The sequence below is a fragment of the Perna viridis genome, chromosome 4, assembly GCF_037379345.1.
Source record: "Perna viridis isolate PV_CMFRI_1.1 ecotype Kerala chromosome 4, ASM3737934v1, whole genome shotgun sequence".
Classification (NCBI taxonomy): Eukaryota; Metazoa; Mollusca; class Bivalvia; order Mytilida; family Mytilidae; genus Perna; species Perna viridis.
In genome coordinates, this window is record NC_142448.1 from 24,238,318 (window position 1) to 24,258,465 (window position 20,148).

Below are 20,148 nucleotides of genomic sequence, written 5' to 3' on the forward strand. Positions count from 1 at the left end.
TTGTGTTCTGCTGCTCTGTGCTTATTATGTCTAATTGACTTACGTTAATTGGTTTTATCAACTTTTATAAAACCAACCCGTTTTTATTAATATTTATTTTGGTTGTCACATATACCTATAGCTTGTATTAGTGCTTTCCTATTAAAGAGGAATTAAAGGAACCAATATTCAAGCAAAAATCGAAAGAATGTAATCCAGGGACAAAGACGAGACATGGAAAACAGACAAACACAACAACAAATATAAAATAACCAAAAACTGATCCGGCGAGGCTTGTTCATTTAGTCATATCTTCTCGTTCTATATTGTACGAAATAACAATCAATCATTATGTAAGGAATATTTGTGTGGTCGAATTGCTGTTATTCAATATCCGGAGAGAGCACAATTTACCTTTTCCTTTATGGTTCTAGCATCTGAATCTGCTATCTGAAAATGTAAATACCTCAGGTAAAAATGTTTTGTGAACTAAAATAAATTTAAATTCAAGTTACACGTAGTGATGTTTTTCGGCAATGGATTCGTCAATATTTATGAGATTAAGAAAAATGGCTACATATATGTTAATCAAACGAAAAATAATGTTAGTGAAAGTAAAAGGAATTCAAAAATGATATCGAAAATTGAAATAATGTATTCGTTTTTAACTTTTATCTCACCCGAGGAAAGAGATAGAATACGTGCGCTTACCCATACAAAATAGTACCATCAAATAAAGAATAGAGAACAATCACAGCTTACCAATATGTTTGAAAATTCTTCTTAAAGTAGTAATTTATTGAGAGATATCGGTAAATTGATTATTCCTAGTACTTCGTTAATATCAAATGATCTACATTTTACACCTTGTCGTGACGTATCACATGCCAAAGTCATACATCATAATGAGCTGTTACATTCAAACATAAATAGGAAATACTCGAAGTGAGAAAAAGAAAACACCAGCATTTTTCATTAAACATTTGGAAATCTCAGACACTATTGGGTAATATATAGTGATTTTCTACCCCCCCCCTCTTATGAGAACGATTTAAACATACCGTCTGGTGTCTGAGATTTCCCAATCTTGCACTCGTGTGAGATTCTTAGTATCTCACAAATGAGACAAATTTCCCCAAGTTACGTTTATGTCTTAACGGATGGACATGACCAACGAACTTGACGCATACCGGATGTAACTAACTTGCAATGTGAAGGGTACCACTGGAGGAACATGACATGCATACCATTCCAGGTGGTGTCATTCCTGATTTTTTTGGTGAGTTAATATTGCAACTCCTGAAATTTCTTATGTGATGTATATTGATGTTGTTATATTCAGTGTTTTACTTGTCATTTTATTTGATTCCTTGGTATTTTTCCCGTTATATATTTAGTTTACAGACTCATGCGCCTGATTGTTGCAAACTGAACTGACACTTTGTTGAATGTTCATTGTACTATCCATCGACAAACACGAAATCAAAATACTACAAATAAGCGACATATAAAATTGAAAATCGCATCTTTCACACAAATGCACTCTGACTGACAGTTTCGAAATTTTAAAACACTATATGTGTTTAAAACTAACTAACATACTTAATTTGAATAAGGTTTGAAGAACATCTTTTGATTTGTTCCAAAATGAAAAAAAAACTTTTTAGTACATGTAGTATGTGTATTTTATGCATGCTTTCTTTGATTCGGTTGCTATTTTTGTCCTAATAATAAGATACATAACACGTAAAAAGCCGGGGCTTTGATTAAAATTTTAACATTCGTCAGCTCAGTATTGATCAAAATGCTAGAATACACTGAGGTTTTAATTATCTTACAAAGTTGCACTTGCGTATGCAAATGAAAATCTGGTTGAGTTCGTGTCCCTTTTAAATACTACATGACTTCTTGGGGAAATATTTTTTCCACAGAATAAGCTTCTCATAACGTTAACAAATCGCTTGTTAAAAGCACAATATAAGAGAAAGTTCATCGACAGATTGCACAACAATAAACAATTACTTGACAGCCTCAGCTTCCGGTATCCATGACGGGATATTGGTAAAAATTGAGCAAAATCACCAATAGTAGATGGGAGAATAGCAATAATTGAGACTAGCACTATGCTGATTAGAGTTATTGTAAACCGAAATTGGTCCGATTGCCACTGCCGTTCTCTGTTATTTCGGATATTTAAATCTCGTCTTGTTTTTCGTGCTCTGTGTACAGCGTATATTAAATACAAATTACAGAGGATTAGAATTAACAAGGGACATAAGTGAAAAAGCACAATGCATGATATATCGTATATCTGGTAATGAAGGTAATTCTCCCGGAATGATGTTGGCTCCATAACAAAGAGCGTTCCTACTCCTTGAACTTTATAACAAAAGAATCGAGGAATCGAAATAATAAGTGTTAACAAAAGTATACAAATTATCCTTGTTCGAGCTCTCTGAATGCTACAATAGCCTCGGGCCCATATGGGTGATTTGACATATATTAATCTATCAATCGTTACTCCGACTGTTAGCCAAACACTGGCAGCCATACACAAGTTTGCCAGAGGAAAAAATATGTACGCATTGAACAACTGACTTCCATAGGATGCTGCTGTTTCTGAATACGTTGTATGAACTAATGACAAACAAAGTACAAGTAAATCCATAAAGGCTAATGCTTTGAGATATAAATATGGAGAATCATTCAGGTTTCCTTTAAGAAGAATAATTAGATTGAGAAGATTTCCACATATTCCAAACACACACAGAATCGGTCCTACATATGTGTTGATGATAGTTACTGCAAGGTCGTCTTCGGTTTTTAAAACTCCATTGAATTGTATCCAAGAAAAATTGACTGAGATATTGTTCGAATAAAGCAATGACAGGAACTCTGATATTTTCTCTTCTGAAATAAACAAACGCGTATACTGATCATATACATGTTCTACAAAAGACATAATAATCTTGTTCATTTACCTTAAATACAAGATTTGGGAGACAATTGATGCCTCGCATATTAACTGAGAAAAACAAGCAAACAAACAAACAAACAAAAGCAAAAACAAATACAAAAAAAAACCAAAAGACAAAAAACAAAAAACAAAACAAAACAAGATCATGAAACATTCCGGTCACCCTTTTACCATGGAATAAGTCGCCTCCTGGAAATGTAGTACGTGGCCTTAGATACACCCCCGTGCTACCCACTTCCCTCATCATTCAAATTATATTCCCTTTTGTTTTATTGGGTATGCGGGCGGAGTATTATGAGTGATTCGGTTATACTTTGGGTATTTAAGGTCTGTTTTGTTTGTATCATTTAAAGTTATCGAGTTCACACCAAACCAGTCCGACAAGTTTATTTAATAATGTTATGTTTTGTAAGTTAATTTGTATGAATCAATTCTAATGATGTTCATACAATTGATATTTTCTAGACTACTACGACATGACAGGATGATGGTCGCCACTGACAAACTTGCAGCTTTGATTTTTCTTTTTAAATAAATTGCTTTGGTGTGCCTCTCCTCCTATATTAGTCTTTTTACTTGCCCTTATAAAATGGAAATGATTTATGTTCGGACGAACGTAGTGAGGGAGAACATAAATATGATTTTCTGGTACCCTTATACCCTGTCAAATTTGCGAATCTTTTTGTCGAAAAAAAAAAAAACCATAAATAAACTGAAGCATTTTTGTAGTTTTTTGGCTCTTTTTTATAATTCGTTCAGGCCAAAATCCATTTTTAAGGTTTTTTTATTCTACGAACTTCTTATTTCTACAAAACGTAGTAAACTGACATATGTATCTACCATTATGTAGCACAATATCTTAGTTTTACAATGGTACCAAGAAAATTGCGGTGACACTTAGGATTTAGGGGTAAAATGAAAACAATGTATGATTTTGGCGATTTTCGTTGTAAGAATTTATCAAAAAATTGAAATATTGTATTTTCGAATTTTCCCGTACAAAGTCATATATATTCGACTCTCTTCAAGTTATTGCTCAACTAAAAGGTCTCAAATTTGGTATCATTCGATAGACAATTTCACTTTCTACATAAATAAACCAAACTAATTTTCAAGAACGAATATTCAAAAATGTTAAAAATATTACCCCTACCCCTAGAACACTGGTCTCAGTATCAAACATAACTCTCATTCACAGCATACCGACACCGTAAAACTCATATTTTAGGTATTCATAGTTAAGATAATGATTTTCCAAACATATCTGATCAATTCAGTCGCTTAGATTTTCTTTTTGGGATAACAATTAATAGATAACTTGACGGAAAATTCGAAAATCCCATTTTTTTTGCATTCATCGCCAAAGTTCATGAAAAGAACCCCAGAAGTATAAATTGCGAAAGAAAACTAAACAGAAAATACCAAATAAACCATTTTTTACTGAAGCATGAATACTGTAGGAGTTTTGACATTGAAAAGTATGTCAATTTATGCGATTTTTCGGCGGGGTAAAGGACACATTTTTTCATTTCACTCCTAAATCCTAAATCCAATGTTCTTGGTACTATTGTAAAGCTGCGACATTTGGCTACATGATGATAAATTTGTTCAAGCTCGCTATCTAAGGAAGGCTTAGACGCTCAAGCAATTGAGACACAAAAATCTTGGATTTTTGATCCAGTGGGGTATATAACATAACAATAATAACAATAAAATTTGCAATCATTTTATTAAACACTTTTACAAATAATCATCATGCAGACTGCATCTATCAAGGAGAACGTATTTCAAACAATATACATTGTTCTTAGATTTCTTCTGAATTTCTGTTAATCTAAAACATTTGGGAACAAACCACCCGGTTTCAATCATTTTCAGTTTGCCTATGAAAGCATTCATCGATATAAAAGTTAACATACCTAATAATGTTACTGAATTCATTTTTTGAAAAACAAAACAATTTCCAACGGTGTTGTCAAGTCCCCATTTTACCAAATCGATACAGATACAGTACATCCGTATTTATTCAATGGGATTATTTTGATTAACTAGTTGTCTTTTCATCCACAAACTCACAACAAATATCATTTTTCATCCAAACAATATGTTTTTCTCGCAATAATCTTGCTATTGAAAATATCTGACTGAGACTAATCTTGAAAGATTTAACAAAAGTAGATAGAATGTTGAGAAAAAGATACAACAAGTCATTACGATATATACTCCATGAAGTAAAAAAAAATGATAAAACTTTGATGATAAATTCATTTTAACTTGTTGACAAATACTGTGATACCATATTTTGTCCAAATGTAATAAAATAAGGCTTCATAAGTCAAAAAAAAAAAATAGTCAGACCATTTAAATTGTTCAATTACTTAATTTGTTGATATTTTATTATGATAAGAATGTGATTAAAATAAAGCAGTCCCCTAAGATGTTCATAGGAAACGTTCAACAATTGTAAGTCAGGTCAACGTTAATGTGTACAGTAAATAAAAATAGTATATGATATATAAATAACATGCATTTTCAAGGGGAAAAATAGAACAGCGTCCCGATGTCCTCCGCGAAAAAGAGTGAGGAAAACGATAAATTCACTGCAATTTTCTAAGTCCAAGTGGCCATGACTTCTGTAAAAATCATTCTGCTTTAACCAAAGTCGAAGTTAATCTGTAACTTTATATAGTAGAACTACATACAAAATATAAAAGCAATTGGTGAAAGCATTACAAAGTCCACGGACCGTAACTTCAGTAAAAATCATTCAACCCTAACCAAGTCGAACTTTATCTGTAACTCTTCATAATAAGGCCACATCCCAAAAAACAACTTAATTAGGAAAGGCATAACAAGAAAAAGTACGGAAAACGCGTAGGGACGGACGCCCGGCATTTTCATGTCTCCTCGCGACGCGTCGCGGTCGACAACACACTATTTATCTCCTTCTAAGCTTAGTGTTATTTATTTTATTATACTGAATGTTCCAATTTGTCATTCTTTTTTTCAAATTATACCCTTACAAACGGTTTTGCATGTTTGTTTTTTTTTTTAAATTTTTCTTCGTCATTTATATTGTTTTATTTTCTCGTATATAGATATGTTGTCCAAATGTAACTGTAGATATTTACAAGGCAGACTAAACAACAACAACTCCCTGCCCCATCACAGAATCAAGAATTTAGTAGATGGAAATTTAACAACAATGACCTAATAAATACTCATAAGAAAAACTTTTTGCCAATTCCAATCTCCACCCCTTTTTAATTTGACAATACAGTAAGAGATTCAAATTAGATATTGCAACATAACGTCTGCTGAATTTCATTTATTGATCTACATCGAACGCAAAACTGATTGACCTGGTATCTAAAACTTACCGAAACCAGTTTAAATCTGCACGAATGGGTAACAAAAACATGTGATAGAGAAGAATATTACCATCGTATTGAATCAATCAAAATTCAGCAAATTGACACAAAGTATACCAACAGTATTTTTCAACACATTACACTTAACATAATTGTACATCTAACATTGCAATGGAAACAGCACTGTGTCTTCTTTTTCCAATGCAGTTAAAAAAATGATAAACTTGGCAAAACACAAATCTGTAACATTTGTTATTTTATAACCGTTGCATTCGTACACCCCATTGAAATCATATCAGTAAAGCTTTAGAATTTGCAGGATTCAAAATAATATACCAATCTCGTACAGCTTATTTTAATTAAATAGTGAATGTTATTGTCAATTCAGAACTAAGTGAATGTCTGAATACAAGTTGCTTTCAATTTTGATTTTGGTTTCGAATGGGCTGCTAATTATAAGTTAATTATATTATGTATTTTGTGTTTTTGTATGTTGTATTTTTGTTTCCATTTATTTGTCCCGTTATTGTCCAGCCAGTTTCCAATTTCCTATTTCATTTTTTTGTCAACGTTTAAAAAAATATATTTAAAATATGTATTTAAAATCAATGTTTATGGATTGTGTTATATCAACCAAGCCTTATTTTTTTACGGTTAACAACCTGATAGTCATCAAATAAAGAATAAAAAAAATAATAACAAATCGTTATCTAAATTTCAATAAACGAAAATGACTCATAATAATATTTAATTAGTGTATTTTGTAGTTATATTTATTGTTCTAGGTATTGATTTGATGGAATAACCCACCACGATATCTATCAAAATCTCTTTGTACCAAATTTTATTATCATTTTGAAAGAATAATGAGCAATTTCAAGGAGAAAATGTAACGGTTAGTGCAAATAAGCATTTCTTGACGTTTTAAGTAACTGTCCATATAACATTGAGACACTGCTAATGGTACAGGTGATTCATGGTCTACAAAAAGCAAGCGAATAAACAATGTAATTTCGGTCTTCTAATTCTATATTGTTTTCTTTGTTATATTCTTTTCTGCATTCAAGTTTGTACTTTTGAGAAAACCATACATAGAGGTAATTTCATATACAATATATATAAATTAAATCTCAAAAACGCAAAACCCAAATGCAAATCTTAGACTGGTTATGTGGTTTGTAACTGATTATGGCCCCGTGCAGGTCCGGGTGGTAAAAGAATAGGCCTGCAGCAGCGCTAAGCTTGTCGTAAAAGGCGACTGAATAGTGCTCAGAAACCTAGCCGGGGGCTAGGCGCTCTGCCCACAGAGCAACTGGGATGTGTGCCCCAGGTGGTGGAATGGGGTACCCCTGGCGTGTTACATGCTGGGGTTGTCAGGCTATAATACGGAAAACCTGACCGCAAACCATAGTGGTGCACCGTGTTGGGAAAGATGCCACGTTCCTCGCACGTTAAAGAACCCTGCTGTGGTATTCGATAGGAGTAGGAACCTTTGCGCTCCGCCACAGGAGGCTTAATTGCCCGACCTTACCCACTTCCCCTTGTTCCAGTGGCAATCCAAATTTGTCGACCCTATTATCCTTGTGACCCATCCTTTTTTTTTCATTTCATGTTCATTTTATCATCCATTTCATGTTCATTGTCTGAATATAGCTGAAATATTGCTGCTCGGACGTTAAACCCCAACAAACAAAAAAAGTAACTGATTATGAATTACTGATAAAATTGCATTTGGTTGGTTTTTGACATGAATGAAACACTTTCTGTCTGTCTGATTTTAATAAAGACTGCTACTTAATTCCCCTGGTAATATCCCCAAAATGGCAATTTGATTTTATAAAAAACTTATTCAAGATTTGATTTTTTCGTACTATAATTTACGATTAGTGAGGGGTCAACAGACATTTTTTTTCTATTTAACATCAAACATTCGATCCATGAACATAGTGTTGGTTGCCTTTTTACCTTGCACATATGTCACACTGCCATATCTGTTATTTGTGATAACAAAATGGTTCAAAAATAACTCATTACAATTTTTTTAGCACACGTTTTTTTCACAATAACGTACACATTAATACTATGACAATATTTGTAAACTTTTAACTTGTTTCTATTCGGATTAATAAACTTCTTTTAATTTTTCCAGAAAATAAAAAAAAATGTAAAATTTACAAAATCATATATTATATATATCATTAAATGTCTGTGGAATTTGCCCGTTTCTTACCAAGACCTAGATCTAATTGTCCTTACCATCTTTTAAATTTAATTTTTACCATCTATAGATAAAACAATCTTCTCACACAGTGTAAGATTTCTTCGCCTTTTGATATATAAACAATGCGTACCTTAGCTGCAGTGTCTAGACAGGATCCAATTTTCTAAACGCGGTTTCATCATTTTAGTGTACAAGAGACAGTGTTCCCATAGATTTTAATCCATCAACTTTAATCCCTCTATTTGGAATTGTTTTGACGGGACCCCTCTGTGGCATGTGTCGGTGAGCTGCATTATTGTTGCTAAACTATAACCGGGTTATACTCACTTGCAATATAGCCGCTGGCGGAGCAGGATATGCTTATCCTACCGGAGCACCTGATGTCACTTCCGTTTTTTGTTGGAGTTCTTATTGCTTTAGTTTTTTGTGTAACGTCTTGTTTATCTGATCTCAAGTTTTTATGTGTAATCTATTTTATTCGATTCGCTACATCATATATATAGACCGTTTAAGTTTGCTGTGTTCTATTTAGGCCATTTCTTTAGATCTTAATGTATTTGAATAATCCCACTACTGACGCTTCGATATTTTTGACGCGATTTTGAATCATCTAAAGTCTAGATTCAGTTGAATCTATAAAATATCATTTGTATATGTTGAAATCAAATAATCGGGTAAATAAAATAGTCTTCTAGTTAAATATAGTATCAACTTCATTAGTAAAGAAAAAGGTGTTATAACAAGGAAACCTGTTGCGTCAAGCAGGATTAAAGTCAGGATTGAATTTCATGAGCCATTTAACATTTTGAGAACTTTGTTAACAAACAAACAACTGTAGAATCAAACATTTAACTCCTATTTACTGTAGTTTCAAAAGTGTCACAACTTTAAATTTAACTACTCATGATTATGGTTTCACCCTCTTGTATGGAACATCTGCTTCATATAAGTAAACAGAACATAATATGGTTGCATTTCATTCAGTTAATTTATTAGGTATGGATTTATAGTGTTTTGCATTAATGTTATTCAGAATGTGTGGACCTCCTCTCAAATGAAATAATTGATTCAAATTATTCATCATTTATGTCATATGAAAACAAAATCATAGTTTTAAACAATAACATAACCATATTTTTTTTTTGATCGACGCATGCCTTCTTATTAAAATGTTCTTAGTTATGATTGTTGGGCAAAGGTATTTTCTAACTGCCGTTAAAGTAAAATGGTAACTAGTCGGTAGCATAAGCACGAAGAACAGGAACCGACCATTACTTTCGAAACTGAACGGCATCAAGAAATCCATTTCTAACATAACATAATAGTGTGCCATTCTGTCAAACTTTATTTAGATGATCAAAATTTTTCTACTTTTTTCTAAGTAAAATATTATTCCCCAGAGAGAATCATCAGCCAAATAAAAACAATTAAAAGATAGTCAACAGTAAAAATGAGGGTTACGATATACCACCATTCAAACAGATGAAACCAGTCAATTGAATAACAAAACTTTGAACAGTTATATATTAGGACATCGTTGTTAGTTTCTATAATTAAAACAAATAAGTGTGTAGTCAAACTATTTGACTGAATATTTTTATGAGGAACTCGGCGGGTGTTTCTAGAAAAGCAGAGAACGCTTATCTTACCGGTGCACCTGGTCCATGCTCCCAGTTTTTAGTGGAGTCCGAGTTGCGCATTTACTTTTGTTACTTTGTATATGTTATTTTAGTTACTTTATGTTCTTTAATGTGTTTGTCTGTTTTCTATGTCTGGTTTTTGTACCTGGATTATATTCTTTTGATCTCCGCTAGAATCTTGGTTCCCTTTATTACTCCATTAAATCTACAATGCAAATATTTTGTCAATGGAGGCAATCGAAAGCATGTAATGAAATGATTATCAGGAACAAAATGCTTCCAAACGCTTTCGCAGCTTAGTTGAAGGAGCAATGAAGGGAAGGTTCTAGTGGAAGTCAAATTCATACAATACATGGACAATAAATAGACCGAAAAACAGACACACACAACAGAAAACATGTAATAAATAAAATACACATCAAAAATAATAAAAGTAAATCAGCAACTGGGCCTCCACTAACAACTGGGGGCATGGACTATAGATTTTATAAATGATATATTTTTTTGGTTCAATGTCAATGTGTTGAACAAATAATAAAAACCTATTCTTTTAGGTAGAAACGTTCTTTTTTCCATGAATTGATTAACAAAAAAAGTTGTCTTAACAACCTTTATATAAACACTTTCAAATTTATCAAAGCTTATAAAAATAACCATATGTTTCGTTGTCAAAAGTAATCAATTTAATTCTGAGATATTTTACTCTTAATTAATTATAATGATAAAATTTGTCCAGAGAATTATAGAAAAGTAAATATATTCAAGTTCGATGCTGTCTTTCATGACAGGTTTTAGCAATTTGAAAGTAAAATATTACAATCCGATGGGTAAAGATGATCATGTTTGCTACATAGACATACCTTTGTCTGTTTCCATTAACGTTATGTCCATTCGTGGTATGATCTAATGGTCTAATGTTAACAACTTATTTCAGACTGACTTCACATTGGAGAACGTAGCCTTTTCAAATCTGTACTGACTATAGACTTCCCCTGTATAATAAGATAGATTTGAAAAGCTTGTATAAATTGTAAAGATGTATTAAAAAATCCAGCAGAATTTCTGTATTGCAATACAGAAAGAATTTCAATTTTAAACTTGAATTGATTCTCTTGTCAAGTTTGAAATAAAGCATGAAAGGTTCATTACTAAACTGATGACATTGTCTGTGTTTAGAATGATTTATTCCTGTAAAATCATAATCTCATACTTTTAATTTACTGACGGATTCAAAGACACTTTATTTTGCCCAAGACATAGAAACCAATTGTAATTTCAGGTTGAATTTAAAGCGTAGGAACAACAAAAAATGTTGATCCTATAAAATAAAATAAAAAGGATGGAAATGACTAAATAATTCAAGATAATCTAAAATAAATTATTTCTAAACAATTCCAGATTCAGAAAAGTTATTGGTCAAGCTGTAAGGTTTAAAATTAATAAAATGAAGAACTTTGTATAAGTCACTTTTCGTATTCTAATGCATCGCGCATCATATGGGTAATGAAGTGGCAGTGTTTAATTTAGTCTAGACTAGTGAAATATAAACTATGTGAACTGAAGTACATTATAATCAGCCAAAAGTCAGTTTTATACAATATCACGGAAAAACTGATATTGGAGATATTGAAATCGAGTAAGGAAAGAAAAAATAGAATGATTAAATAAACCTAACATTCAGCTTTATGGTGTAACCGTAACTTCTTCAGCATATTCATAAGTTCGGCTCCATTGTTACACTGTAAAGGGGATAAAAAGCTTTTTAACAGATTGATAATGGATGTGTAATATTGTAGTTTGGTTTTAAGGAGTATGATAAGGATTGTGAACAACAACGTTTTTACAAAACAAATAAAAACGTATTGTGTTATTGATTTTAGGCGTGACTCATAATCAATCAACGACTAACATTTGTCGTTTTCATTCGCGAAATAAGCTTATTCTTGTTATTTTGAGAATCTAGAACAATTTGAGGATAACACTATTTTTTTAAAAAACATTAAGAACTTGAATAAGTTGGTAAACATGTACCAAAGCCAATACAGATCTGGTCAACTAGTTCAGTAAGTATCTGAGAGATTCAATTTTATTAACAGAAAAAAAATAAAAAAAATAAAAACAAAAAATAATTAAAAAAAAAAAAAAACAAAAAAACAAAAAACAAAAAAACAAAAAACAAAAAACAAAAAGAACAAAAAACATTATTGTTACTTATTTATGCACATGTTTCAAACATCTTAACGATATTTTGAAAAATTGTTTTATACATGTACGGATGAATTATATAAAAGAAAACGACATCTTTTTAGTGTTGTCTATCAATTCTGTAATTTTGTTAATATCTTTTATTAATCTACTTAGCCTGATAAAAGAAGCATACAAATGTTTTAATTGGATGGGAGTATAATACAGTATTTTAAAACAGTTTTCCTTTTAACGACAAAAAATGACAAGTTGTGATGTTTTGATTCCAGTCTGTTTAAGGTACTTTGAAGGGAAGAGTAATCAAGGGAACCAAGGTTATAGCGGTAATCAAAAGAATGTAATCAAAGGAACCAAGGTTATAGCAGTAATAAAAAGAATGTAATCAAGGGAACCAAGGTTATAGCGGTATAATCAAAAGAATGTTATCCAGGGACAAAGACTATGCATGGAAAACCCACATACACAAAAAAGAACATAAAGTAACTAAAATCATACATACAAAGTAACGAAAGCAAATAAGCAACTCCGACTCCATTAAAAACTGGATGCATGGACCAGGTGCACCGGTAGGGTAAGTGTCCTCTGCTTTTCTAGATGAATATTGGCAAACATACCAAAGTATCAAATAAGAAAAACAGTTTATGGCATTAAAATCGGAGTGTATTGCTGAAACGCGACAACAGAATACTATACAATTACATACAAATGCAAATATCAGAAAAAATAAAAAAAACAAAAAAAAAACAAAACAGCACATGATAAATTAAATTACTTACAATATGAACTCTTATTATTTGTATCAGAAGTATTTCATACTTCATTAGTAACGAGCATATTCCTTTGCGTTACTTTTGTTGTAATCAAAACTCTCATATATATTCTATAATTGAAAATATCGAGATTTTATGACACATTGTGTCTTGTCAATAAATGTCGGTGTTTTTACATAACATATACATCTAGTTATTTATCAATGTTACTTCACTTTATTTGATATTATAAAGAAACGTCTTCATTAATAAAATTCGAATATAAATCAGGTTAGTTTAGAATAAATACTAATTTGGGGACTCATATAAACCACAACGTAGACTGTAAAGACATAAGCTAAAATTAGAAGACCTATCCGTACTAATGATTTACAGAAAATGTAGATTGCAAATAAAAATAGAGAAACAGCAGTTAATCACTTTGTATCGAAGTATCTGGCATAACATAATCACGTGTAACATTATAAGTCAGTTCAAGGGGAGACCACCGTTGAGCAGTTTGTAGAGAACTAAAAAGTGAAGATTGACAATCATGAAAACTCACAGCGAGCACATACTCATTTATTTTTTTGTTTTAACATGTACCTGATGCAACTTAAATGATATTGCTATATTTTCTTATGTAATATAATTAATGAACGCGACAATACGACAAAACAGCTTTTTGGAGACACGTGTAAGAACATTCCTTATTTGTTTAATATGATATTGCTTTTTTTTCTTTCCTTCAATGCTGTGATCGCAGGTATGTAGTATAGATCTCTACAAGAATTTGTCATAATAACGAGAAAAAAATTCTTTTGTTTGTCTCAACATTTATTTTAATTGTCACGCGAAAAGTATTTGCAATAAAAACTCTAACGAACAAAACCAGCATTTTCGCGGACATAAACCAAAAGAGTTAAAAGTTCAGTAATACGAATCTTATAACATTAGGGCGCTGTCTAAGTAGTTGATTTATGATTTATTATATGATAAAGCTATGTTATTACACTTTCATGACTTACCAAGCATGCAAATATAAATTTAGATCTTTTACTGGGTAATCAAGACAATTTGATCTTTACTTAATTTGCAAAAATAGGCATAAATATGTTTATGTTGGTTTTATAGATAAGTAGATAGATAGATTCTTTAATAACGTATCACCATCAATATAAACATGGAATATATTTATATAATGCAATAAAATAAATTAATGCTACTCTTAGATAAATCATGAGAAACGATTAAAAACTTGAAAAGAACTCTTTAAAAAAAATCCATTTATAGTGGTTTTATAAATATTTCAAACAAACAAATGTTGATATCAAGCGTAAACACAAAAAGTTAGATGATAAGATAAAATAAGATAAAATCTATCAATACATCTTCGCAAAGCGTTTGGTTTTTAAGCAAATTGAAATTACTGCTTTCAATTTAGATTGTTCAAGTACAAATTAGGAGTTTTAAGAAATACTAAAAAATACAGTAGTACAATAATATATTTATAAACGTATTTCAGATTTATGGCATGTACTATCAATAGGTTGTTGAATGTTTGGTACAAGTATTTAACAGAATTTACTGAATCAGGATTTTCTACTTAACTGCATGTATCTTCTTACATACTGAACCAAATCATGGAAATTGATGCTCACGATTGTAATAATGTCCTGTGGTAGCTCCACTTAAATATGCAACAATGTATTGGCAAAAAAGTAACCCGACCTAAAGGAATCGAAACTACACATGTATCGACAATAAAATATCTTTCATGTATTAAAGAACCCTAAGATCAAGTTAATGATAAAATATGCAAAAATGCCCTGTAAATTAAAAACAAAATATAGGGGAGATTACATGAAAAAATAACAAGTTACTCGAAAACATTCTTTTAAATTCCTTATGATCTTATGATATAGCAATAAATTATTCAGAATCATGTAATGATATAACAATACTTATCTGTCGCAGTATTCATCAAAGTTGTATCCATTAGCAATAATCATTTGTGTTCTGGATAATGTTCAATTAATTTTGATTATAAAGGTTAGTTTTTCTTCTCGCTTATATCAACAATTAAGAAGGATCACCCTATGTATCTTATCAAGCAGATACATGTAACAAATAATTCAGTGTTGCAATCAAGCTATCAAAAGTTCAATACAATGTATTTGCAATTATTTCCTCAATTCAAGTCCAAGATACACTGCTGTTTTGACCTGTTTTGTTGTATAAAGAAAAACATAACTAATATATCCTAGATATAGTTGTTGTATATTCAATAAAACTGTTCTGTTGAAAATCAATTCCCGGTTACAACTAAAACACTCATCAATCTCTTTTTATGTTGTAACGGACAGTACTAAAATTGATAGATTTTTTTTATAAAGTATGGAGTATTATTGTCTGTTCAGTGTTATTCTACACATGCTTATTCTTCATTTGGTAAAGCACGTTATTGACGTGTTCATGACCCGACTATGGGCTCTCTATAGGGCCTTAATTGCAAACATGAAACACTCCCCTTTTTAACTGAACATTTAATGCCAGAAACTAACACATATAACAACAGTAGAAACTTTTTCTCTATCAGGACAAGTTCATTTTCTAATACTTACTCAGATGACGACGATCGCAATGTAGAGACTTAAGCTTGGAAGTAACTTTAGCTTAGTAACAATTCTTCTGATTCACATATCAAATACCAGAATATAAGTTAATAATAAAACATAAAAGTTTTATGCTCAGTAGACATGTAGATCTTACAGGACAAAATTTATTAGCGAGTTTTTCCGAAGCAGTTTTAAATGTAACCATCCAACTAGGCCTGTTGTTTACCCCGAATCAAGGTAACCCTTGAAGAGATTTTAAGAATATTGCGCATATCATGACGACAAACAGCAACCTCCAATTACAATTGAAAATAATCACCTTTAGAATATCCAAAGAACACATTTGAAACACATTTGAAACGCATTGAAATTTAGACGCATTATTTGCTTAATGCCATTAACAGGACGATAGCCTGTAAAAAGTCGGAAAAAGATGAAGAGGAAAAGAAGACCTGAATATTACAGTGGCTATTTGTTCATAACTTAAAACGATATTGATATTAATGTAGGAATCGATTATATTTAAAGTATGAGGGACGATTCTAAACAGCTCAATGATTATTTTTTTTGCTTCAAACTGAGTCATATCTTTAAAACTGCGCTTTATTTCATTTGTGCCTTGTACTGAATTGTTAAAATATGCTTATTGGCAAATTTTAAGCTTCATAAGAAATAAAACAATGTTATGATCAAAGCCGTATCGATTCTGACCAAAAAAAGATGGATTATATCTTTATAATACATGTTTTGGCGAAAACATTGAACCTGCTATAGGTTATTGAGTTTGTAGCTTTAATGCTTATATATCTTATTGGAAAGTCATCATGGTCTTACTCATAATTTTTCCATTGAATAATTGAGTCATTACATGAATTTATTATAGTGATACACAACATCCCAGCTTATATGTATACACTTCTTAAGAAATGTGTATCAGTTTATATTGTTTTTGAATGATCATAGGTGCATTAACATGGTTGCAAATCATTAAACTGACGAAAAATATACCGACTGTCAATGACATTTTATAATACTTAAAACAGCTAATACTTTGCCGGTGCACCAGGTCCATGCTCCCAGTATTTAGTCCACAACAAAGAACATAAAGTAACTAAAATCATACATACAAAGTAACAAAAGCAAATGAGCAACTCAGACTCTACTAAAAATTGGGAGCATGGACCAGGTGCACCGGTAGGGTAAGCGTCCTTTGCCTTTCTAGAAACACCCACCGGAGTGCTCATAAAAAGTTAAGCCCGGGGTAGTCGAAAGAGGAAAGGAAAACTATGACACGTTGAACAATGTAGGGATGGGGTTTTTAAAAATTCAAACAAATCTCTTTCCTGCAACAGTTGATCATTTTTATATATGTTTAAGAATTGTAAAAGATGGAAATATATGTTCTAAACACATACAGAACTTCTATCTTGTCTATGTATTAACAATCTAAAAATATAATAAATGTTAGGTTTTCCGCCCTTTTAATGATAATTGAAAAAAAAAAATGTATAATTAATGATCTGAAGACATATTCATAGTAACTTACATGTACATGATTTAAACATTTATCAAAAGGGTTTTTATTGAAAGCTTATGCTAAAATTAAAGATTTATCGAATATGTGGAAAATGATGATGTCAATTATCAATCATTAATAAACTCAATGCGTTTATTTTTACCAATGTGACAAAAGCCATTATTTTGAAGGAAAAATTGTAGCATATCAAGGGGGTAATACTACGATCCAGTATTAAAAATTGAAGTTTGATTTGTGTCTTTCAATACCGTTTTATCGCTATATTGATTCGAATTTCGAAGGACCAGCGACGATGAGAAGTATTGACAGCAAGTAACAATAAAAGGTAACAAAACAACAGCACAAAAGAAGCAAGATGTCTTTTTAAGACAAAGGCAAAATCCCATGACAGGATACATATCGTTGTGACAAGATAGTTTCATCACAAGAAGATAAAAAAAACCCACTAGTTTGAGGGGCTTGTGCTACGCTAGCAAAGCCAGATTTTTTTAATGAAACAGGCTATAAAATATGTACAAAAAAATTACACGTTTTTTGTTATTAAAGTTAAGTATTGGGTTGTTTCTGATCAGTGTTAAGCTAACTTTGAATAAGTTAATGATTTCTAAAAAACGATCATATACTTTCTTAAATAATTTTTGATTGATGCGATGGACCATGACGGAATAATTAAATTGATTTTATATTAAGCAGCGATGACTCTCACTTGTCCCTTATACGTATTATTCCACTCAACTAAACTTTTTACCATATCTCTAGGTCATTTGGAAAAACTTATAACTGCAACATTTTTTAAGTAAGAAAAAGAAATTATATTACTTCTCTTTCTGTTGTGTTTTGTCACGTTCCATTCAGATGTAGTGAAACAATTTATTCCAAGGTTGCACGATAATTTAAAAAAAAATTCTCAAGTATTCCATTTAGGGACAAAATTTAATGATTTTCTAATTAAACACATAATCAATAAAGATCGCTTGAAGGGTCCTAATTACAAACCCTGCTACTGTCTTCATTTGTTCATAGCTGTAGTAGACGAATTCGTAGGAAAAACACACAATGTATCATGAAGTTATATTTGAATTGGCTTGTTTATTCATAACCTTTTTATTCAATTTGTTAATAAACTTCTTTGTTTGCTTCGTGTATGGTTGTATTCTTATTTTTACTGGTTGCCGACCAGAATTTTACTACACATACTAATGTCATCTATTCAGTTTACCTGCATCTGTTTATATGCTGAAAAAAGTTCATATGTATGACTGATTGACTGAAATCAGGCTCTCAGTGCTTCTAAGGTCAAAGGTTAAATTAAAAGAATGGAAAACCTAATGTTTATTATACTGTTAGCTTGTTAATAGAGGAGAGAGGAGTTTTGTACGTATTTATAACATATATTTCCATCTTTTACAATTGTTTTGCACTGGTATATAAGAGCAGAAAGAAATTACACAGAAATCCCCGAAGATCCAGCTATTGAATGCTAATATCATGGACGTGAAACTTGTAAGATGCACGAAGTACGAAGTTTAATATATTGGCATTGTAAGAATGAATATGTCTTCTACGGTTTTTAATAAACAAGGATATATTTTTCTTGATAACTTTATGTTCCATCGAGATGTGAGTTACGAAAATGTTTTTTTTGTTAAAGATACGAAACAAGTTAGTTCCTTACTCCGTATTACTGGTTGCCGACCAGAATTTTACTACACATAATAAGGTTATCTATTTAGGTTACCTGCATTTGTTTACGTGCTGAAAAAAAAAATCATATTGATGACTGACTGACTGAAATCAGGCTCTCAGTGCTTCTAAGGTAAACTTCAAGTAACTTAGAAATTCCCCAAGTAACTTTCTCAACAAAAGTCAGAAGTTTTCACCATTCAAATTTTAAAAAGCTATATTCTACTATGAGGCGTTTAGAGAAGGACGACATTACAATTATTATTTAAGGGTAAATATAAAATTTCCTGTTTCCACTGATTATATGTTAATTCGCCGACTTTTAATCACCGACATCATTCCTGTGACAGACAGTGGAACATAAAGTTCAATTCTCTTAAATTTGCCAGTTTGGTTCCATTTGACGATACAAATCTTCAAAAGTATGTACGATTCTGAATTTTATTTTAGACAAAACGTCCTATTGAACAGGTATTGTAGTTTATATTTTATTGGATTATATATGCTGGGGAAATAAAGAGATTTAGGATTCGAATGGTTATCAAAAAGAGCATAATCCAGGAATCAAAGCGAATAGTGAAAGAAAAGAACCCAAACTAAACGTACATAGAAAGATATTCTGTAATTATGTCAGTGGCTGCTGTGGAGAATATTAGAACCTGATGTCTGCTGTTGCTTTTTCTCCAACATTCACTATCATATAGTGGAACTGGTTTGATGTTGCTGTTTTATAGTTATATTTTGGTTTTCCAGCTTTACTGTTTTGATTTCCAAATGTTTCTTAGCTTATAAAATGTTGTTCTTGTTTTTGCAAATCTGTTTTTATCTTCTTGGGTGGAGTCTTCAGTACGAATGAGTGTCTTTGGTAAATGAATTTGTCCACTCGCTTTATTTCATTTCCATCTACCTAAAGTTTCCTGTAAGATGAGATGTTTAACCACATTTCTTTTGTATTCTGTGTATTGAATTGTAGTTCAGCTTCAGCTTGTAAAGTGACTGAATCTGTTTTTTTCCTTTCATGCCAAGACGATAATAGAGCAAGGAATTCTGTAGAAACAATATATTCCTGTGCCTTGAACGTGAACTATACTGTTCCTTACTTATCGTGTGTTTCATAATCTACCTTCACCAGAAATAAGATATGCGAGAAACAACCTTGTCTTACTCT

The 20,148-nt window shown here is 31.3% G+C and overlaps 1 protein-coding gene across 1 annotated transcript; it reads right to left on the reverse strand.

The window, feature by feature from the left end:
* Window positions 1-1,792: 1,792 nt before the first annotated feature.
* On the reverse strand, window positions 1,793-11,181 carry LOC148619418 (putative G protein-coupled receptor B0563.6). The gene is made up of 2 exons (XM_088576929.1): window positions 11,049-11,181; window positions 1,793-2,889 (listed from the first exon to the last, which is right to left on the reverse strand). The coding sequence occupies exons 1-2, from the start codon at window positions 11,077-11,079 to the stop codon at window positions 1,814-1,816; spliced, it is 1,107 nt and encodes a 368-aa protein (XP_088433055.1). The 5' UTR covers window positions 11,080-11,181; the 3' UTR covers window positions 1,793-1,813.
* Window positions 11,182-20,148: the final 8,967 nt, after the last annotated feature.